We start from the raw sequence: 24442 nt of genomic DNA on the forward strand, positions 1-24442 counted from the left end.
TTCGTCTGGCATTTACTTGAATGAATTATTAGATAATGGACTCTCTCCATAGCAGTACATACAACATTCAACCACAGCACATATTAGCAAACTTTGTTCTAATAGTGTAACACTCAAATTGGTGTATTTGGGCTAGTGTGATATATATCACAGATTGGATATTATAATATTTAATGGCAACCAGGCAACATGAACTTTTTTTTACTGGAAATGTTTTCTGCATTTGTACAGTTCAATTTCCAAGCAACATACACATAACATTGTCAGTAACTATCATAAGTTTAAAAAATAAGCTGCTTGCTTTAACTTATTCCTGGCTGAAACTTGGTTCCTCACAGGTGAAGTGCCTTACTCTGTTTTGGAATTTGTTGGTTTTAGATCCTGGTACTGAGTTTATTTGCTGAACTGGAATCGATCTTCAGACCTGCATTCTTAGCTACACTCAGCTACTCAATGGACAGAATAACATTTTCCCAGTGTGCAGTTTTCTGTTCTGCAGTGCACTATGGGGAAAATGGGAATAGGGCGGGAAAGTGGAGGGATTTAGAAGTTCAGCCATGATATTGAATGGCAAAGCAGACTCGAGGGGCCGTAGGTCCTGCTCCTAATTCTTATGTTCTTAAACTAGAATGTCCAGCTGAGTGATCACTGAAGGAAGTAAGTGAATGGGAGATCAACCGGTTATGCAGCAGAGGCATGTCTGATGTAATGTTTGGGGAATGTGTACTGATATCCTGGTAGCACTAAACCAATGTACAAAGGACTATGAAAGACCAGATAAATTACAATCTGCCATGTATGAATTTAGCAAGTTCTTGGTAAACTACTGTATTGTGAATATATAGTTATGGGATTGGGATAACTGGCGTAGATGTTGCCTGCTGTGATTTTTCTTTCTCGAATAGTTCATGGGATGGGGTTTTACAAAAGAGTTTCTCCATTATTGATGGAAGTATAGTTCTAAATGTTTTCTATTACCTCAAACTTTTCCAGAGTTGTGTGTATTGCTATGTGCTGGCTTTTTCAATAAGTCTAATTCGTCAGTTTAATCACTTTAATCCCTAGGGTGCCAAAAAGAACTTATTTTGGTAGTGAATGTTTCACTGGACCATTGATGAGTTATTTAATTGACTCAGCAGAGTGCTTCATGTCACCGACAAACTCATCAGATTGACTTGGTCACCTTAATGACAAACGCTTCCGTTTTATTAACTGAAAAACTGGCCTTTGTTGACGGTTTTCAACCATTCAAAACTAATGTGATTCCCAGTTCAGGAATTGGGACCAGCTCCGTGAAGACACTGGAGTAACTATAGCAATGTTTCTCTCTTTTAGGCAGTCCCTCGGAACCAAGGATGACTTGCTTCCACATTAAAAATGAGTTCTCAGGTGACTGATGAGTCCAATGCAGGACCTACAGTCTCTGTCACAGGTGGGGCAGACGGTGGTTGAAGGGGCGGGTGGGTGGGGTGCTTGGGTTGACGTGCGCTCCTTCCGCTGTTTGCGCTTGACTTCCGCTTGCTCCCGGCGAAGAGACCCGAGGTGTTCGGCGCCTTCCTGGATGCTTCTCCTCCACTTTGTGCGGTCTTGGGCCAGGGATTCCCAGGTGTCGATGGGGATGTTACACTTTTTCAAAGCGGCTTTGAGGGTGTCCTTGAAGCATTTCGTCTGCCCACCTGGGGCTCTCTTGCCGTGCCGGAGCTCCGAGTAGAGCGCTTGTTTTGGGAGTCTCGTATCAGGCATGCGGACAATGTGACCCGTCCATCGGAGCTGATCGAGTGTGGTCAGAGCTTCGATGCTGGGGATGTTGGCCTGAGCAAGAACACTGACGTTGGTGCGCCTATCCTGCCAATGGATTTGCAGGATCTTGCAGAGGCAACGTTGGTGATACCTCTCCAGTGCTTTGAGGTGCCTGCTGTACATGGTCCATGTCTCTGAGGCATACGGCAGGGCAGGTATTACTGCTGCTCTGTAGACCATGAGCTTAGTGCCGGGTTTGAGGTCCTGGTCTTCAAACACACACTTCCTCAGGCGTCCGAAGGTTGCACTGGCACACTGAAGGCGGTGTTGGACTTCGTCGTCGACGTCTGCCCTTGTTGACAGTAGGCTCCCGAGGTATGGAAAGTGGTCCACGTTGTCCAAGGCCTTGTGGATTTTGATAATCGGGGGCCAGTACTGTGTGGCGAGAGCAGGTTGGTAGAGGACCTTTGTCTTACAGATAGAAACATAGAAGATAGGAGCAGGAGTAGGCCATTCGGCCCCTCGAGCCTGCTCCGCCATTCAATGTGATCATGGCTGATCATCCAAATTCAGTACCCTGTCCCTGCCTTTTCCCCATATCCCTTGATCCCTTTAGCCTCAAGAAATATATCCAACTCTTGAATATATTTAATGAACTGGCCTCCACCGCCCTCTGTGGCAGAGAATTCCACAGGTTCACCACTCTCTGGGTGAAGAAATTCCTCCTCATTTCAGTCCTAAATGGCTTACCCCTTATCCTTAGACTATGACCCCTGGTTCTGGACTCCCCGGCCATCAGAAGCATCCTTCCTGCATCTAGTCTGTCCAGACCTGACAATTTTATAGGTTTCGATGAGATCCCCTCTCAATCTTCTAAACTCCAGTGAGTATAAGCCCAATCGACACAATCTCTCCTCATACGTCATTCCTGCCATCCCAGGTATCAGCCTGGTGAATCTTCGCTGCACTCCCTCCATGGCAAGAACGTCCTTCCTCAGGTAAGGTGACCAAAACTGCACACAATACTCAAGGTGCGGTCTCACCAAGGCCCTGTACAATGTAGCAAGACATCCTTGTTCCTGTACTCGAACCCTCTTGCTACGAAGGCCAACATACCATTTGCCTTCTTAACCGCCTGCTGCACCTGCATGCTTACCTTCAGCAACTGGTGCACAAGGACCCCCAGGTCTCTGCACTTCCCCTTCTCCCAATCTATTGCCATTCAAATAATAATCTGCCTTCCTGTTTTTGCCACCAAAGTGGATAACCTCACATTTATCCACATTATAGTGCATTTGCCATGTTTCTGCCCAATCACCCAACCTGTCCAAATCGTACTGGAGTTTCCCGACATCCTCCTCGCAGCTTACCCTCCCGCCCAGCTTTGTGTCGTCTGCAAATTTGGAGATATTACATCCAATTCCCTCGTCCAGATCATTAATATATATTGTGAACAGCTGGGGTCCTAGGACCGATCCTTGCGGTACCCCACTAGTCACTGCCTGCCACTCGGAAAACGTCCCGTTTATTCCAACTCTTTGCTTTCTGTCCGCCAACCAGTTCTCTATCCAAGTCAATACCTTGCCCCCAATCCCATGTGCCTTAATTTTGCACGCTAATCTCTTGTGTGGGACCTTATCGAAAGCCTTCTGAAAGTCCAAATACACCACATCCACTGGTTCTCCCTTATCTATTTTACCAGTTACATCCTCAAAAAATTCCAGTAAATTAGTCAAGCATGATTTACCTTTTGTAAATCCATGTTGACTTTGTCCGATCCTGTCACTGCTTTCCAAGTGCTCTGCTATTACATCTTTTATAATAGACTCTAGCATTTTCCCCACTACCGATGTCGGGCTTACCGGTCTATAATTCCCTGCTTTTTCTCTACCACCTTTTTTGAATAGTGGGGTAACATTAGCTACCCTCCAATCCATGGGTACCGTTCCAGAGTCTATCGAGTTCTGGAAGATGATCAGTAATGCATCTACTATCTCTAGGGCCACTTCCTTAAGTACCCTGGGATGTAGACCATCAGGCCCTGGGGATTTATCGGCCTTCAGTCCCATCAATTTTCCTAACACCATTTTCCTACAAATACTGATTTCTTTCAGTTCCTCGCTTTCATCCGACCCTATGTTCCCCGGCATCTCTGGGAGGTTATTTGTGTCCTCCTTTGTGAAGACAGAACTAAAGTATGCATTTAGTTGGTCTGCCATTTCCTTGTTTCCCATTATAAATTCCCCTGATTCTGACTGTAAGGGACCTACGCTTGACTTCACTAATCTTTTTCTCTTCACATATCTATAAAAGCTTTTACAGTCAGTTTTTATGTTCCCTGCTAGCTTACTCTCATATTCTATTTTCCCTTTCTTAATTAATCCCTTTGTCCTCCTTTGTTGACTCCTGAACTGCTCCCAATCCTCAGGATTATTGCTTTTTCTAGCCAATTTATATGTCCTCTCCTTGGATCTTATGCTATCCCTAATTTCCCTTGTTAGCCACGGTTGAGTCACCTTTTTTGTTTTATTTTTACGCCAAACTGGGATGAACAAATTCTGTAGCTCATCCATTTGGTCTTTGAATGTTTGCCATTGCCTATCCACCGTCAACCCTTTGAGCGCCATTCCCCACTCAATCCTACCCAACTCGCTCCTCAGACCATCGTAGTTTCCTTTATTTAAATTGAGGACCCTTGTCTCTGAGTCAACTACTTCATTCTCCATCTTAATGAAGAATTCGATCATATTATGATCGCTCTGACCCAAGGGGCCTTGTACAACAAGATTGCTAATTAATCCTTTCTCGTTGCATAATACCCAGTCTAAGATGGCCTGATCTCTGGTTGGTTCCTCGACATTGGTCCAGGAAACCATCCCGTAAGCACTCCAGGAATTCCTCCTCCACAGTATTGTTACTAATTTGGTTGGCCCAATCTATATGTAGATTAAAGTCACCCATGATGACTGCTGTGCCCTTATTGCACGCTGCTTTAATTTCCCTTTTAATGCCATCCCCAACCTCCACCTTACTGTTTGGAGGTCTATATACCACTCCCACTAATGTTTTCTTCCCCTTAGTATTTCTCAATTCTACCCATACAGATTCCACATCATCAGAGCTAATATCCTTCATTACAATTGTATTAATCCCTTCTTAAACCAGTAATGCTACCCCACCTCCCTTTTCCTTTTTGCCTATCTTTCCTGAGTATCGAATACCCCTGGATGTTGAGTTCCCAGTCTTGGCCATCTTTGAGCCACGTTTCTGTAATCCCAACCAAATCGTATTCGTTTACCTCTATTTGCGCAGCCAATTCATCCACCTTATTACAAATGCTCCTCACATTAAGACACAAAGCCTTCAGGCTTGTTTTTTTAACGCTCTTAAACTTAGTGTTTAGTGTAAGGCCCATGCTCTCGTACGCTTCGGTGAAGGGGTTGACGATAGTTTGGAGTTCGACCTCCGAGTGAGCGCAGACGCAAGCGTCGTCTGCATACTGTAATTCGACGACAGAGAAAGGGGCAACCTTGGATCTGGACTGGAGGCGACGGAGGCTGAACAGTTTCCCGTTTGTTCTGTAAATTAGCTCCACTCCGGTGGGGAGCTTACTGAGGGTGAGATGGAGCATTGCAGCAAGGAAGATCAAGAAGAGCGTTGGTGCGATGACACAGCCTTGTTGACCCCGGTTCATACATGAATTGGGTCTGTGGTGGAACCGTTGGTCAGGACTTATTAGGTTTATACTTAAAGTAATACATTATTCATTTTTTATTTCATATTAATTATCGGGATGTAGGCAAGGCTGGCATTTATTGTCCATCCCTACTTGCCCATGAGAAGGTGGTTGTGGCCTCCTTGAACCGCTGCAGCCCATGTGGCAAAGGTGCACCCACAGTGCCGTTAGGTAAGGAGTTCCAGGATTTTGACCCAGTGACGATGAAGGAAAAGCAATGTTATAGCTAAGTCAGGATGGTGTGTGACTTGGAGGAGATAGTGTTTCCATGCACTTGCTGCCCTTATACTAGTTAGTGGAGATCAGGGTTTTGGAGGCACTGCAGTGTATCCTGTAGATAGTACACTTGGTGCACTGGTGATGGAGCGTTGGCTGTTTAGGCTAGTGCATGAAGCGCCAAACAAACGGACTGATCTCCCTGAATGATGTTGAGCTTCTTGAGTGTTGCAGTTGCATCCATCCAGGCAAATGGAAAGTGTTCCATCACACTCCTGACTTGTGTCTTGTAGGTGGCGGAAAGGCTTTGGGGAGTCAGAAGGTGAGCCACTTACCACAGTACCCAGCATCTGACCTGATCTAGTAGCCACGGCATTTATGTGGCTGAATTTCTGGTCAATGGTGACCCCCGCCCCCCCAAAGGATGTTGATGGTTGGGTGACTCAGCTAATTGTAATGCTATTGAATGTCAGGGAGAGGTGGTTAGGTTCTCTTGTTGGCTGACGCATGCGGCGCAAATGTTACTTGCCACTGACCAGCATAAACCTGGATGCTGTTCAGGTCTTGCTACATGCAGAGGAAGCATAAAATAACATCGGACTAAGCATTGAATTTGTCTTGATTGCCAAAATTGTACAATGTTGCTTTTCCTAATATATTGCACCTTGTGTTCTAGCTTTGAAAGTAAATGATGGTGTCAATAGCTACAAGTGAAATTGAAAGAGATTTAGGGGTATTAGTAGACTCAGCACTTAACATGTCCATTCACAGTGGAGCAGCAATAAAACCAAATAGAATGCTGAACATCATTGAAATGAAATGGTGCAGATTAGCCCTTTTGAGTACTGAATGTCTTTTGGATTAAAATTTGGAGGAAATGCTGCTTAAACTATACAGTGCTCTGGATGACACTTAAGTATTGTGAGCAGTTCTAGTCACCAAACAAGCCTTGGGCATGGTGAAGAGAAAAACCAGAAGTGATCCTAGCTTCAGAAGACTGAATTATGATCAAAGACTAGAGGAACCTGGGCTAGTCATCTGGAAAAGAAGTATCTGAGATGGAACCTCATAGAGATCTTAATAAACTAGTTAATGCGATTTAAAAAAGGTAAATGTGGAACATGACTTGAAATTAAACTAAGTGTAGAACAATAGGACACAAGTTTAAACTTGTGAAAGTCAAATCTAGAACTGTTATCAGAAAGTTTACACGTGTAATGGACTTTTGGATGGAGTAGTGGAAGCATAAACATTTAAGAAACCACTGGATAACTGAATATGAATGTTTTTTTTTTGAATAATTGAGTTAGGATAGGCCAAATGGTCATCTCATCTGTATCAATCTTGTGAATAAATGCACAAAAACACAAAAGTAAATTGTAACTTGGCAAAACATGCCTGAGGTATGGTTGAAATGTACTTTTTTGATGTCTATTTTGGGGACATCCTGTCTGTTAAAACCTAGTAAATTACTGTAGAACAAAAAGTAAAATACTGCAGATGCTGGAAATCAGAAAATGCTGGAAACACTCAGCAGTTCAGGCAGCATCTGTGGCTAAACATCCATTGCATAGAAATTTGAGCACGGCCATTTTTGGGTGGGTGGGGCGCAGGGAACGATCCCTGAACCTGAATGATAAAGCCCAAGGCACCCTCAATATAGGGCCTCGAGCAAAATGCAGCTCGCAGGTGAAGCGCAATTGAAGATCATGCCACTACTCGTGTCGCAGAGACCCTCAGTTAAATGAGGAAGGGGCGACTAGGTTGGGAGATAGGGGTGGCCGGGATGGATGTACTAGCGGTGATCCGGGGGTGGGCAGAGGTTACAATGGCAATCAGGGAAGGAAGTGGTGGTAATCGGGGAGGGGGGTGCGGATGAGGGTGAGTGGTGGCTAGCTGCGGCCCACACTTTTAATGTGTGGTCAGGAGGAGCGCTCCCACCCATCCTGGCTCTACATTCAGGTATTTTTGAATAATTTACCTTCTAGGTTGCCGGTCTGCCAAATAGGCTGGATGTAAACCTGTTTTTCCTGAGTGTGGCTGGCCCCTTATTTGAAAATGAAAAGGGACTAATGCAGGCGTGGGCACAGTACGCCGATTTTTTTTTTTTTTTTTTTTTTGGTCTTTACCAATAGGGCGAATGGCACATTTCCAGCTCGCAATGAGCCTGTGCTTCCTGCCTGCCATACTGGAGGCCATCGAGCCCCTGAAAAATGGGCACTGTGTGGCCAAATTTCTAGGCCTTAATCTGGAAAGTATTTGTTACTACTATTTTGCTTAAGCTAAAAGTGAGTGTGCTGCTACTCGCATCTTTTTTTTTAAACAAGTATATGCTAATGCATTGCAGTTACAGATCATTCTTTTTCTTGTGTATGCGGTCATTTTCTTCCTCCCCACCCGGCTTCTCTTACCCTGTACCTCCTCATAAACTGTTCATCATCTGTAAATTACTGCAGACATTGGTTTCTATTTTGTAAATAAAACTGGTATCAACTGCAATGTTTTTATTGTTACATTCTTGCTAATACTTTTAAATTCTACATAAAGTAAGATTATGAAAAGGTTCTTGCTGATGTTTCTGTGCCCAGCTGGCTAATCCATGTTTCTAAAAGTAGGACTATTGCTGTTGTAATTTCTTTCATCAAAACTGTGTCCTTTTATTCCTCTTCTGGAATCGAGCTTTGAATTATGAAATCTCTTCTATTAATTCAGACTAGAGAATCGGGCAAAATATTTTAACTTTTAATGGCTTTGATTATACAGTTTTTAAACAACAAAACCTGTCTCTTGACATTAAATTAAAAAATGATAAAAACATGTGTATAATACATTTGCATTATTGATCCACTAAATATTCCTCAAGTCCCTGACTACTTATGAAAGGAATAGTAAATCCTCAAGGTATTGACTCTTAATTCCATTCAAGGGATTCTTAATAGGTCCCTGACTCATTAGTGAAAGGAGTAAATCTCAGAACAGACTTGGTCAGTTCTTAAGGCCAGTGCAATGACAACTAGGGAGACCCGAGAGGAAGCTCAAGTGACACGAGAAGTGTGAAAAGACTCTTTTTGTATCTAGACACTTAAATTTTTTCTAGATTTTATAAAAACAAGCAGAGGACTGTTGTAATGTTAGCTATCAGATCTTTCTCACTGAGAAACTGGGCATTCTGCTGTTCGCATTGTGTAACCTTTATGTATATACACACTAAATAATTCCTCACTACAACACATTAGATGGACACATATGGTTTACCTACTAACAAGAAAGTTGTATAAAATGCTATTTCTATACTACACCTGTCACTGTAACGTGTATTTTCTAACAATCTCAAAGAATGAATTATAAAAGATTTTCTGGTATGCAACAAAGGGTAAGGGTAAGAAAAGGCCAGGCAGTCCATCTAGCTTGCCATCACATTGGCCTGGATTTTGCAATAAAAATAATGGTCAGTCTATTGGCGCTCACGTAAATCGGACAGCAACTTCAGCGACTGCACATTCGCAGTTAAATGCAAAAATCAGGAAATTGTTGTCCAAGTTACCCTGCTCCTCCAGAAGCTTTGCTATAACAGTACCTTGGTGAGAGACTGCATTCAAATACGTGAAAGGGTCGTGAAGTTGCGATACTTTATTGTATATATAACCACTAAACATGCCAGAAAAAGTTGGGGCTTGTCCATTCCAGTGTAAGTAAATTTTTAATGGTGTGGTAAGTTTTAATTACTGCCAAATAACCTCCCCTGGCACTGAAAATGAACTTTTACAAGTGTGGAGTCTCATTCCTTCAGATTTTAATTATTGTTGGAGATTTTAAATGTAAATAATATATTTTTTAAACTTTCTTTGTCCCTTATATCTCTCTTAATTCCATCTTTCTTTCCCTCTCTCTTTCTTTATTTTGCTTTCTGTACCTGATTTGGCATTGAATTAACTCTTCTAACTTGCACTTCCTGGTTCAGATTCTCCGTGCCTCGGTAAGGATTCTGCAACCAGATTGGTTAAGGAGATACACAGTTGCGTTACCTGTTCACACAGGTCCCAAATTCCCTGTAGATGGCACTGCGCCAAAGTGGATTTCTAATCGCCTCAAGTTCCAGTGCAAAAGCCAATAGAAAGTCTGTGGGCAAGTGCCGTTGGTTTGCTGCTGGCCGCAAAATCCGGGCCATTCCTTAGATCCATGTACAGGACCTGATCAGACTATTTTCAATTCTTGCCATTGCATCAAGCTGTATATTTACTCCTTGCCCTCATTTCAAACAGTAAAATAATACCTTGCGTGGTGTCCATTTGAGTCACATGGTATATCAGTTCAACTAAAGTCATAATATTCTCGTGTTTTATTATTGCTCAGTTCTTAATACATTTTGCAAGTTTCTACTTGGAGTAAAAATGTAAAAATTCATTTCAGAGAAGTAATTTATCGCAAGGTTCAGAGATAGATAAATTGTTGCAGTTTTGTGCTTTATTGAAATACTGTACCTCGTTATTTATTTACAGAAGAACATAAGAAATAGGAGCAGGAGTAGGCCAATATAGCCCATCGAGCCTGCTCCGCCATTCAATAAGATCATGGCTGAACTTTGACCTCAACTCCACTTTCCCGCCCTTTTCCCCTTACTGCCCAAAAATCTATCAATCTCAGTCTTTAACAGTTCTTTATTCAGGGTAAAGTTTATACAATTGACTAGCAGATATCTGGTAAATTGGATGATAGACTGGGGGTGATTTTCCACTGGGCAGGTAGGCAGTTAAAAGCCTAGAGTTGCTTACCTGCCCAGAAACCGCCAGCATCCTGCCATCCGCGATTTTAAACTGTTCCTGAGGAGGCGGCTGGGACACGCAACAAAAGCTGGTGGGGTCCTTCTGTACATATGCGTATCAGATAAAGATGATGTCATCAGGTCCAGAGTTTATTTTTATCAGGCCTGGCAGCTTTCCCGCCAGGCCAACCCAGGTCAGAAATGGATCAGTCCCAAAAAAGTCTGACAAAGTTAAGTTTTTAAACTCATCTTTGTGGGACCAGAAGGAGCAGGCATGCTCCTCTGGGCCCCACAAGGAAAGCTTAGGCATCCGCTGCCCTAAATTTCCCCCTTCCCAAACATGAAACGGCTCTGAAACCCGATCACGCCACCTACCTTGTGGCAATTGTGATCTCATTTAAATGTTAAAATCTTTTTTGTGATCCTATACCAAAGTTTATATCTTTGGTAAGGATCTGCCCACAGCGTGAGCCTCACCCATAAAAAGTGGGTGTATCTGAAGTCCCAGGTTCTCGATTGCTGAAACAAACTTCTGAGCAAATAAGGTAATTTAGTAAAGTATAGGGAACGGTAGCATAGTGGTAATGTTACTGGACGAGTAATTCAGAGGCCTTGACTAATGATCCAGAGACGTGAGTTCAAATCTCACCACGGCAGCTGAGGAATTTAAACTGTTAATTCAATAAATCTGGAATAAAAAGCTAGTATCAGTAATGGTAACCATGAAACTATTGGATTGTCGTAAAACCCATCTGGTTCACTAATGTCCTTTAGGGAAGGAAATCTGCTGTTCTTACCTATATGTGACTCCAGACCCACAGCAATGTGGTTGACTTTTAACTGCTCTGAAATGGCCCAGCAAGTCACTCAGTTGTAACTAACTGCTACAAAACAAAATAATAAGAATGAAACTGGATGGACCACCCGGCACTGGCTATGGACACGGCCCTGGCACACCCAGCCCAATCAACCCTGCAAAGTCCTCCTCACCAACATCTGGGGACTTGTGCCAAAATTAGGAGAGCTGTTCCACAGACTAGTCAAGCAATAGCCTGACATAGTCATACTCACAGAATCATACCTTTCAGCCAATGTCCCAAACTCCTCCATCCCAGGGGTGGTATACAGGTGGGAAGGAGTGGCCCTGGGAATCCTCAACAGTGACTCTGGACCCCATGAAGTCTCATGGCTTCAGGTCAAGCATAGGCAAGGAAACCTCCTGCTGATTTACCACCTACCGCCCTCCTTCAGCTGATGAATCAGTACTCCTCCATGTTGAACACCAGGTGGAAGAAGCACTGAGAGTAGCAAGGGCACAGAATGTACTCTGAGTGGGGGACTTCAATGTCCATCACCAAGAGTGGCTCGGTAGCACCACTACTGACCAAGCTGGCTGAATCCTGAAGGACATAACTGCCAGTCTGGGCCTGCGGCAGGTGGTGAGAGCACCAACACGAGGGAAAAACCAGCTTGACCTCGTCCTCACCAATCTACCTGTCGCAGATGCATCTGTCCATGACAGTATTGGTAGCAGTGACCATCGCACAGTCCTTGTAGAGACGAAGTCTCATCTTCACACTGACAACACCCTCCATTGTGTTGTGTGGCACTACCAGCGTGCTAAATGGGATAGATTCACAACAAATCTAGCAGCTCAAAACTGGGCATCCATGAGGCGTTGTGGGCCATCAGCAGCAGCAGAATTATATTCCACCACAACCTGTAACCTAATGGCCTGGCATATCCCTCATTCTACCATTACCACCAAGCCAGGGGACCAACCCTGGTTCAACAATGAGTGTAGAAGAGCATGCCAGGAGCAGCACCAGGTGTACCTAAAAATGAGGTGCCAACCTGGGGAAGCTGCAACACAGGGCTACATGCTATAGGCAGGGCTAAGCGATCCCACAATCAACGGATCAGATCAAAGCTTTGCTACATCCAGTCGTGAATGGTGGTGGACCATTAAACAGCTAATGGGAGGAAGAGGCTCCAAGAATATCCCCATGCTCAATGATGGTGGAGCCCAGCATATGAGTGCAAAAGACAAGGCTGAAGCGTTTACAACCAACTTCAGCCAGAAGTGCCAAGTGGATGATCCATATCGGCCTATTCCCGAGGTCCCCACCATCACAGAAGCCAGTCTTCAGCCAATTCGATTCACTCCACAAGATATCAAGGAACAGCTGAGCGCACTGGATACAGCAAAGGCTATGGGCCCCGACAACATCCGGCTATTGTGCTGAAGACTTGTGTTCCAGAACTAGCTGCGCCTCTAGCCATGCTGTTCCAGTACATCTATAACACTAGCATCTATCCGACAATGTGGAAAACTGCCCAGGTATGCCCTGTGCACAAAAAGCAAGACAAATCCAATCTGGCCAATTACCGCCCCATCAGTCTACTCTCAATCATCAGCAAAGTGATGGAAGGTGTCATCAACAGTGCTATCAAGCGGCACTTACTCACTAATAACTTGTTCACTGATGCCCAGTTTGGGTTTTGCCAGCACCACTCTGCTCCCGACCTCATTACAGCCTTGGTCCAAACATGGACAAAGGAGCTGAATTCCAGAGGTGGGAGAGTGACTGCCCTTGAAATCAAGGCAGCATTTGACCGAGTCTGGCATCAAGGAGCCCGAATGAAACTGAAGTCAATGGGAATCAGGGGGAAAATGCTCCACTGGCTGGAGTCATACCTAGCGCAAAGGAAAATGGTTGTGGTGTTGAAGGTCAATCATCACAGCTCCAGGACATCGCTGCAGGAGTTCCTCAGGGCAGTGTCCTAGGACCAATCATCTTCAGCTGCTTCATCAATGACCTTCCCTCCAACATAAGGTCAGAAATGGGGATGTTCGCTGATGACTGCACAGTGTTCAGTGCCATTCGCAACTCCACAGATAATGAAGCAGTCCATGCCTGCATGCAACAAGACCTGGACGACGTTCAGGCTTGGGCTGATAAGTGGCAAGTAACATTAGCGCCACAGAAGTGCCAGGCAATGACTATCTCTAACAAGCGAGAGTCTAACCACCTCCCCTTGATATTCAATGGCATTACCATCACTAAATCCCTCACTATCAACATCCTGGAGGTCACCATTAACCAGAAACTTAACTGGACCAGCCACATAAATACTGTGACAACAAGAGCAGGTCAGAGGCTAGGTATTCTGTGGCGAATGTCTCGCCTCCTGACTCCCCAAAGCTTTTCCACCATCTACAAGGCACAAGTAAGGAGTGTGATGGAATACTCTCCACTTGCCTGGATGAGTGCAGCTCCAACAATACTCCAAGAAACTCGACACCATCCAGTAAAAAGCAGCCCGCTTGATTGGCACCCCATCCACCACCTTAAACATTCATTCCCTCCACCGCTGGCGTACTGTGGCTGCAGTGTGTACCATCTACAAGATGCACTGCAGCAACTCGCCAAGGCTTCTTCAGCAGCACCTCCCAAACCCGCGACCTTTTCCACCTAGAAGGACAAGGGCAGCAGGTGCATTGGAACACCACCACCTCCAAGTCACACACCATCCTGACTTAGAAATATATCGTCCATCCTTCATCCTCGCTGGATCAAAATCCTGGAACTCCCTACTTAACAGCACTGTTGGGAGTACCATCACCACACGGACTGCAGCGGTTCAAAAAGGCTGCTCACCACCACCTTCTCAAGGGCCACTAGGGATGGGCAATAAATGCTGGCCTTGCCAGCGATGCCCAGATCCCATAAATGAATTTTAAAAAATTAAATCAGGAGAGAAAAGTAAGAAATGTATGAGAAAAACAGGATAGGGTGTGCGGCTCAAATGTTATATAAACGCACGGAGTACAAGGAACAAATATAATGAATTGCAGGAGCAAATTCAACTTGGAGGGTATAACATGGTAGCTATTACTGAGACATGGCTGCAAGACAGTCAGGACGGGGAACTAAATATAGGTTATACGATCTACAGGAAGAAGGAGGAAACTGGTAGAGGTGGAGGAGTATCCTTTGTGATTAAGGATGAAATTACATCAATGATGAGAGGATATAATGAGAGGTAAGCAGATAGTGGAGACTTTATGGATAGAATTAAGAAATAGAAGAGTATGCAAGACTGTAGTGTGAATTGTGTGTGAGCACCCAGTAGCAGTTGTGAAGTGGCAGAATGTATAAATGCAGACATTAGACCAGCATGTAGTAAAGGAAGAGCGGTTTTAATGGGGGATTTTAACTTTCATACTTCATACTAATTAGAATAAGCAGAGTAGCTGATGTCAGAAAGGTGGTGAATTTCTTGAGTGTGTTCAGCATAGGTTTCTGCAACAATATATCCTAGAACCAACAAGGGAGCAGGCCATATTAGATTTAATAATGAGTAATGAGGCAGATTTAGTTAACAGCATAATGGTGCGTGAACATTTATCCAATAACGATCATAATATGATCGAGTTCAACATAATGTTTGAAAGGCAGAAACGCGAAACAGCTACTAAGATTCTAGATTTAGGTATGGCTGACTTCAACGGGATGAGACAGAGACTGTCCACAGTAAACTGGGTAAATCTGCTAATGGGTAAATCGACAGAAGAACAGTGGGAGGTGTTCAAAAAATAATCTAATGTGATACAGAATCAGTTTATACCCCTAAGGGGCAAGAGCTATACTTGCCAAAAAAAATGCCATGGATGACTAAGAAGGTAAGGGACAACATAAAACTAAAACAAAAATCATACAGAAATGCAAAAAATAGCATAAATGCTGGCGACTGGGAGAGATACAAAGAACAACAAAAGGTGACAACACAGATAGCGCTACAAAAAGGGGGTATGACAAGAAACTTGCAAAGCATATCAAAAATAACACAATTCTTTACAATTATATTAGGAAAAAGAGGGTGGTCAGGAGAAATGTGAGCCCTTTGAAAACTGATAACGGTGATATTGTAGATGAAAATAAGGAAATGGTGGACATGTTGAATAATTACTTTGCATCAGTATTTACAGTAGAGGAAGAGGATAGTGTAAAGTCCGCGCCTCAATAATACACGGCCTTCGGGAGAACAGTTTAACAGGTACTTTACTGAACGGAGGGTAACGTCAGACTGAAATACAGAAGCCTGCTGGGGCCTTTTATACAGGGGTGGTCACTGCCGGTACTGCAGTCTAAAAGCAGTTCTTCCCTTAAAGGTACATACACAACAATTCCTCCCCTTTTAGATTAACAGTACATAACATTCATTTAACAATTAAATAATAACTAATTACAATTACAATTTTCTGGGTACTATATACATCAACCGAAATAATCATTTATACGTTCAGTCTTTGAGAAGGCTTCCTAATCCTGACTGGATAGCGCCTTTCTCGAGTATCCTGTTCTTGCGGTGGAGTCGATTCTGGTTCATTGTCATTGGTTGGTTCGTCAGCTTCCAATACCACTGCTGCTGAGGTAGACGCAATCTGTACTTCGGGTTGATTACCAGGTGCACCTGCTCATGGTATAGGTTTGGCTTGTTCCTGAGACTCCAGAATCTGGTCAGCATAGCGTCTCATGATGCTCTCTCCAACGTCCACTGTGTACATTAGTGGTCCCTGCTGTGTGCATATCGTTCCTGGCTGCCATTTCTCTGTTCGGTAGTCACGGGCCAAGGCTGGTTGCCCTATCTTGAAGCTTCTGGTTGGCCTCTCGTTGATGTGCTGGAATTGCTTATCCTCAACATCTCGTCTTATGTTTGGTTTGAGCAAATCCAGGCGACATCTTAGCCTTCGGTTGTAGAACATTATGGCTGGAGCTTGGTTGGTGACTGCATGTGTCGCATTCCGGTAAGCAAACAAGAAATTATCTACCTTGTGTTGTAGTGGTATGTCGTCGTTATACATCGCCTTTATTGCCTTTTTAAAGGTCTGTACAAACCTTTCAGCCAATCCATTTGTGGCTGGATGATATGGGGCAGATGTGTAATGTTTCACCCCATTATTCCTCAGGAACCTCCGGAAATCCTCAGACACAAACTGTGGCCCATTGTCGGAGCAAATCTGTTCTGGCAACCCATTCCTGGCGAAGATGGTCCATAGGACTGCAATAGTTTTCTCCATGGTGGTGGAGGACATTTTAATGACCTCTGGCCATTTCGAATGGGCGTCCACAGCGATTAGAAACATTGAGTCCATAAATGGACCAGCAAAATCAATGTGTACCCATTGCCATGGAGATGAGGGCCACTCCCATGGGTGTAGAGGGGCCTGTGGTGGTGCATTTTGGACTTTCTGGCATCCTGAGCAGCTCTTGGTCAGGTCCTCGATTTGTTTATCGATTCCTGGCCACCACACATAAGCCCTGGCTAGGCTTTTCATTTTTACCCCTCCCAGATGACCTTCATGAAGCTCATTTAGCACTCTGTCTCTCAACTTGGGTGGAATTACCACTCGGGATGCACACATCAAGGTCCCCCGGCACACTGACAGCTGTTCTTTCCTTGGCGAGAATGCTGGCAGCAGTGAGTCGCCATATGCTGGCCATCCCTTCACCATCAAATCATAGACCCGAGAGAGTGTCGGGTCATTTCGGGTTTCCTTCTCTATACTTGAGTTTGTAACAGGCAGACATTCGACTATGGTCGCATGGAATATCTCAACAGGGTCCACTGCAGGTGCTTCCTCTACCGTAGGCAACGGTAGGCACGACAGCCCATCAGCGTTTCCATGCTGCTTCGTACCCTTGTATTCTATGTCGTACTGATGTGCCCCTAGAAAAAGTGACCATCGTTGCAGCCGTTGCGCCGTCATCACCGGAACGCCCTTCTTTGGGTTAAAAATGGAGACCAGTGGCTGATAATCAGTCAGTAGGGTGAATTTCTGCCTGTGCAGATAGTGATTGAACTTCTTCACCCCCCACACCAGGCTGAGGGCCTCCCTGTCAATCTGAGCGTAATTACGCTCGGCTGAGGTTAACGAGCGCGATGCAAAGGCTATTGGCCTCTCTGAACTGGGTGACGCATCACATGCCAACCGAATCGGTAGTGTTGGGTTGTAGTGGGCCAATACTTCTTTTGAAGTGATTAGGCATTTACATTCCTGAAAGGCACGCTTACACTCATCACTCCATTTCCATGTTACTCCAGTTTGCAGCAGGGCATTCAGTGGGTGCAGAATTGTGGATAAATTCGGCAAGAACTTATGGTAGTAGTTCACCAGTCCAAGAAACGACCTCAGTTGTGACACATTTTCCAGTGCTGGAGCCTTGACTACAGCTTCAATCTTGTCTGGCGACTTATGCAACCCTTCCTCATCAATCACGTGGCCACAATACGAGATTTGCCTCCTGAAGAACTCGCATTTGGGGCGGTTGGCTCGTAGCCCATATTCCTGCAATCTAGTGAGCACCTGCTCCAGGTTGGCAAGGTGTTCACTGTCATTTTCGCCCATCACCAGGATGTCATCCAAATAACACTGGGTCCCTGGGATCCCTTGCAGAACTTGTTCCATTGCCCTCTGCCAAATAGCTGGGGCTGATGCTACCACGAACACCAGTCGATTGTACTGGTAAAGGCCTTTGTGAGTGTTTATTGTGAGGTATTTACTAGATGCTTCTTCCACCTCCATTTGTAGATACGCTTGGGCCAGATCAATCTTTGTAAAACGTTTCCCTCCAGATAGTGAGGAGAAAATATCTTCTATCCGTGGCAGTGGATATTGTACTGTGTGCAGGACTGGGTTCACAGTCACCTTGAAACCCCACACAGATGCAAACCTTCTTTGGCTCCCCAGGCGTGCTGCTCAATGCTTTCTTCATTACAGGAATGATGGGTGTGGCCCACTCGCTCCAGTCCACCTTGGACAGCACACCCGAACGCTCCAGACTCTCCAGTTCAGCTTCAACAGCTGGGCGGATCGCGTATGGCACTGGTCTGGTCTTAAAAAATTTTGAGTTGGCATTATCTTCAATCTTTATCGTTGCCTTTACTCCTTTTAGAGTCCCAAGTCCTTGTTGGAACACCTCTTCCGCGTCAGTTAGAATTTGTGACAGACGTCCAGGTGCGACGTCATCATCCTTTTTGTCAGTCACAGTTAGCGCCTGAATGGCATGCCAATCCAATTGTATTTTTCAGATCCCTTCACGTCCCAATAATGGTGGTCCTCCATCTTGTAGTATATATATATATATATAGATATATATAGTTTCTGTGTTTCCTTGCCGTTATATTTAACTGGCACCCTTATTTTTCCTCTGGGGTAGACCTTTTGCCCCGTGTATGTCTTCAATACAACGGACGTGTCCTTTAAGGGTATGTGTGAGAATAGCCGCTCATAGTCTCGTCGATTCATGACAGTTAGAGCTGATCCTGTATCTAATTCCATCTTTACTTGGGACCCTGCTATCATGAGGGTGACCCACATAGTTCGGTGATCCTCCTTTGCGATCACGTTGTGTAACTTTAGACAACTTAGTCTCCTGTTCCCGGAGTCGTTATCACTCTCCTGATCTTCTGAACTACCGTCTGTCATTTTGTTTACTTTCTTGTACTTTTCCTTAGTAGTTCTTGTAGTGTTGGTTTTCTTTCCCGACCTGCAGACTCTTGGTATATGTCCCATTTCCCCGCATTGCCTGCATACTTTGTCCTTAAACCAGCAGTCCTTCTGCTCATGGGTTGTTCTGCCGCAGCGATAGCACTTTTCTGCTCCATACGCCATTTCATTAGCGCTGTATTCTTGTGGTTTCTGTTGTATTTCCGCAGCTCCCCGTGCTGCTGCTTCGTAGGATACTGCCATGCTGAAAGCCTGTTCTAGCGTCAGGTCCTTTTTCGAAAGTAGTCGTTTCTGGGTTCCTTCACTCTGGAGCCCACAGACAAACTTATCCCGTAAGGTGTCTGCCAGTCCTGCTCCGAACTGGCAGTGCTTCGATAACTTGCGTAGTTCCGTAAGATAGTCAGCATTGCGCTCATCTTTGTGCTGGTTTCTTTTATGGAACTATCAGCAGCGGTGTAGGGTTTAGGTGTTCCTGTAAGGTATTAACAATCTCCTCAAAACTTTTCTCCATTGGTTTAGCTGGGGTAATTAAATTCCGCAATAGGCCGTATGTACTCGCGCCCATCAAATTCAATAATACCGACGCCATCTTTCCATCGGCCACCTCATTTGCCTTGCAGTACACTTCAATTCTTTCCACATACGTGGTCCAGTCTTCTACCTCGTTGTCGAAAGCAGTGATACTGCCACTTTTCGGCATCTTGGGTGATTTAAAATGGCACCTCCCGCGCTTTTTCTTCTTCCCCAATGCAATAAAATGGCGCCTCCCGCGCTTTTCCTTCTTCCCCAATGGGATAAAATGGCGCCTCCCGCGCTTTTCCTTCTTCCCCTTGCTGCCACACTGCTCCTAGCATTCTACAGGGTAATGGCGGCGACCCGCGGCTTCAGCGCGTCTCACTTTCCTTCCCCCGTTTATTTTCTCTCCGCTGCCCGGTTCTTGAGCACTGACCGCGCCCTGTGCGCTCCACCCTCTCTCTCTTTTTTCTTTTCCCGGCAACACTGCGCGGCCCGTTTTGTAGAGCCGCTCGATCGAGCTCGAGCCCGCCGCAGTCCGGAAGGGTCAGCGCACTACCTGCTACCAGCACGATTTGCTGGAACACCTTAACTGGGAGCCAAGCTCAGCTCTCCACAGCCTCTCCCGCAATTCTCCGAACACCGATGAATCCTTGGGCGGTTGCCCGCGGTCGACGCCTGTTGCTCAGACTTCGACCTCCAAGAAACCTCCTCTCAGGGTGAGATCCCCGTGAAATGATGCAACACTGCAGGTGAGTTCGAACTTACTCGTCACCACTGTAAAGTCCGCGCCTCAATAATACACGGACTTCGGGAGAACAGTTTAACAGGTACTTTACTGAACGGAGGGTAACTCTTTTGTTTCTGAACGGAGGGTAACGTCAGACTTGTAAAGTCTGTGGGTTGTACTGTTAATAACGACACAGACTTCAGGAGTAACAAACAGGTCTTTACTATTCGAAGGTCAGGGCGAATCTGCCCAAGGAATCATGCCACAACACTTATATACCGGTGTGGTCACCGTCGGTATTACAGTATACAGAAGCCAAACAAGTAGTGCCACACCTAAAGTAGTTCTCTTAAAGGTGAACGGTTACATACAATAGTTCTCTTAAAGGTAGACGGGTACATACACTACAATCCTCCCTTTTTAGCTTATTACATACAGAGTCCCCATTAAACATAACACATCTTCAACTTCATATAAAACAATTTACAGACATAGTCTCGGTGGGAAACAGTTCACAGGTTCAGTCTCTGCGGGAACAGTTCACAGATTCAGTCTCTGATCTTGACTCGGTCCGAACAACATCTCTTTGGTGTAGATGGTTCACATTGCTAGCGTAACTCCTCCATATCCTTTTCTTGACGTAACAGCTTGAACTTTCGTCCTGCTGAACCAGCAGTGCTGACTTTTACAACAACTGGGTTGCCTTGATATTTTCCTACTTCCCAACTGATTTAACTCCTTTCGTAGGGTCCACGCATGATCTGGTAGAAGTGATAATATTTGCGATAGTTATCATCTTCTGCTTCTTTTTCTTTTCTGCTTTTTGGAGACTCTCGGGGCTCCCTTATCAGCTGCCAGCTGTAGCGCCACCAACTCTCTATGTTCCTTCGACTTTAAGTGCTTCATCCTGATTTCGGCACTTTGGGAGTTTTCATCACACTGGGCAGACCACATCCTCGTAATATTCAGTGTCACTCAACAGGTCATGGTAATATTCGGGTTCGTCCTGAGTTAGGCCAGCGAGAGGGCCTTCTACTTCCTCCTTACCCATCTGGACGTTAGCTGACTGTGGTTCCTTCCCTAGACATCTTTCTTGAAAAGACTTCTTCATGCATTCATCTTCATCCCGCTCTTCCTGGGTTTCCTGCAAATCCTTCACTAATGGCCTCATTTGTGATTTCAACACTTCCCCTTCCCTCGGGGATTGATTGATCGGGCTATTCAATCCTTCTACTGGAGCAGCTGTTTCAACATTCTGTTGTTCACATAGACGTGATTCAGCGTACTTTTGGCATCCCAGTAAAGTCTGTTTTGCAACCTCAGCTATTTCCCAAACTTTTGAGAGCTCCGAACTCCTTCCCGTTGAAGATTGAAGCTCGTGTTCAGATTGTTCCCATTGCAGAGTCTTTTCCCTCAGCATATGAAGGAGTTGGCTGACCGTTAACTCTTCCACGGGAACACTGTGGATCAGAGTCTTCTCCATTTCATCCACCTTTTCCTCCAATGCTTCCACCTTCTGTTCCTCTTGTACTTTGGCTTTCAGCGCTCGGAAAAGTTGCGCCCTGATGCTCTCTAGCTCATGTTCAGGGACCATCCTTACAGTCTCTGTGTTTCTTACAGTTTCCTTTTCTTCCACTGAAAGGATTCCCAGTTGAATCTGTTCTTCAAGTTGTTGAACCTCGGACATTGCCGCCTCATATTTGTCTTGGGTTTCCTTCAATATTTTTATGAGTTCTTGGACATCTTGTCTTTCATGTTCTGCCATGTCTTTCACCTCTAATTTCTCATCTATGGATGGAACTTCTACCGATGAGTCTGTCTTGGCCTTGAGCTCATCAAGAATTTCCTGCAGCCTTTGGACTTCTTGCTCATGTTCAACCTTTAGTTGTTCATATGCTTCTACTGAAACTAGCTTTTCAGAGGTTGCCGAGTTAACCCCCTCCAGAATTGTAGCCTGGGCCTGTTCATACTGTTCTTTCAACTTCTCACACTCTGCTTGTAAGGAGTCGTAGAGAAGAACTGGAATAACATCCTGGCTTCCTGAAGATTCCTCTTCATTTGCTTCTTTCGCAATTTCCTGTTGGAGTTCAGCCAAGGCTGCTATGCTAGCTGCCTCTCGAAGTCTCACTGCCATCAAATCTTCTTTATTCTTGCAGTCTATCTCAGCCATTTTCCGTTTACTTTCATTTAACTGAGTGAGTAGTCCCTTATTCTGGGCTGAGAGATATTGCACCTTCTCATGTAGACCATAGCACTCCTTCTCTGCTCGACATAGCTGGTTACTGCTGATTTGGTTCTGTGTTTCAAGTTCCAACATCCTTTGCTTAGCTTCTTTCAGTTTCGCCCCTATAAGCTCCTCTTGCAACATGGCCACATTATTCACATCAGGTAAAGAAGCGTTTCTCTTTTCCATGTCCAAGATTTTTTTCTGCATATCTTTAAGTGCACACTGCGATTCAGCTTCTCTTAACCTTGCCTGCACTAGCTCCGTCTCCAATTGCAGAACAAAATCCTCAGTGTAGCGTGGTTTGCCTTTATGCTGTATCTCTAGATCATGCAAATATTCTAACTCCTGAACATCATAAGGGAGATGTGATCGGTAATTGGTCACAATGGCTCTATGGTCGCTCTTTGCTTGAGCTAGCTGCCTCTGCTGTCTTTCCAGGTTCTCCCATTCGGTGTCCCAGAACTTTTCCATTGTTTTCATCTCTTGTACGAGACGGTAACTCAACTGTTCTAATTGTTGTCGTACTTTGAAATAAGTTTGAGTCCGAGTTCGGTGTTCTTCCGTCGTGGATAAGTCCTTAACTTGAACAGGCTCAGAATTCTCTGTCAAACTGGAGTTCTGCTCTGAAGCTTTATTCTTCTCGGTAGCATAAGCCTTTATGCATGTCTTCGTTTTCTCCACCATAGTCGGCAAGTTCATTTTAGCCTTGTCTTCCATATTTGAGTTGGTCTTATCGTCATCCGTTTCAGAATCTGAGCTGATAGCTTGCACCGAGTCCTCACTCATTATGGCTTTTAGATAGTGCCATTCCATGTCTATTTTCTTGATCTACTCTCGTCCTAGAAGTGGTGGTCCTCCCTCAGATAATACGTACAAGTTCATTCTTGGGTGTTCTTTACCCCTATCTCTCACCTTGACTCTTATCTTCCCCATGGGGTATACCTTATGCCCCATGTATGTCTGCAATACGAACTTGGTATTTCTTAAGGGTATGTGAGAGAATAGCCAGTGGTAGTCCCTTCGATTTATGACTGATAGAGCTGATCCAGTGTCCAACTCCATTCTTACTTGGACTCCAGCTATTTTTAGTATGACCCAGACAGTTTGTAGGTCAGCTTCCTTACTCACATTGTGAATTCTCAGACTACCCAGCTCCTGGCTGTTTGGGTCTGAGTCTGAATTCTGTTCGTCTGAACTCTTCTCAGCCACCTTGTGTACCTTGTTGTACTTTTCTTGTGGTGGCTTCCTTTGGTTGTTGGTCTTCTTCCCTGACCGGCATACCTTAGCGATGTGACCCAGTTTGCCACATTTCCTACATTCTTGGTTCTTAAACCAGCATTGATTCTGGTCGTGTGTTGTCTTCCCACAACGATAGCATTTTGTTGTACTTGAGGTAATTTGGTCCACCCCGAGTGCCGCCGCCTTTAGCTGCATTTCTGCCGTTCCTTTCGCTGCGGCTTCGTGCGATGCGGCTATAAGGACAGCCCTGTCAAGTATGAGGTCGTTCTCTTCGAGTAGTCGCTTTTGCGTCCCTTCCTTGGACAATCCGCATACGAACTTGTCTCGCAGTGCCTCTGTCAGATTCCCTCCGAACTGGCAGCATTTCGCTAGCCTACGCAGTTCGACCAAATATTCCGCGTTGCTTTCGTCTTTCCGTTGCGTTCTTGCATAGAATTTGAATCGTTCAGCCAACATCAATGGTGTGGGGTTCAAGTGGTCCTTCAGAACAGCTCCAATCTCTTCGAAAGTCTGATCCGCCGGTTTAGCTGGTGCTAGTAGATGCTTCAAGAGCCCGTATGTCTTTGCGCCCATCGAGTTTAGCAATGTTATCGCTTTGTCGTCTTCCTCTATTTTGTTGGCTTCACAATAGATCTCGATGCGTTCCACGTACGTGGCCCAGTCTTCTATCTCAGAATTAAAATCGTTAATATTCCCTCGCTTAGGCATCTTCCTTTCCTTGGGAGCAGCACAAGTATTTCTTTAAATTCTTATTTATTATTTAT

The 24442-nt window shown here is 44.9% G+C and overlaps 1 protein-coding gene across 1 annotated transcript in view; it reads right to left on the reverse strand.

Annotated features, from left to right (window-relative positions):
• Positions 1–7117: 7117 nt before the first annotated feature.
• Positions 7118–24442, reverse strand: part of LOC147114038 (polycystin-2-like) — a 99166-nt gene continuing 81841 nt past the window's right edge. The window contains exon 13 of the mRNA XM_085996183.1: positions 7118–8405. Within this exon, the coding sequence (XP_085852309.1) occupies positions 8379–8405 (27 nt within the window). The 3' untranslated portion in view covers positions 7118–8378. The remainder of the gene's footprint in view (positions 8406–24442) is intronic.

The sequence above is a fragment of the Somniosus microcephalus genome, chromosome 8, assembly GCF_052327205.1.
Source record: "Somniosus microcephalus isolate GS21.2 chromosome 8, FLI_Smic_1.0, whole genome shotgun sequence".
Taxonomy (NCBI): domain Eukaryota; kingdom Metazoa; phylum Chordata; class Chondrichthyes; order Squaliformes; family Somniosidae; genus Somniosus; species Somniosus microcephalus.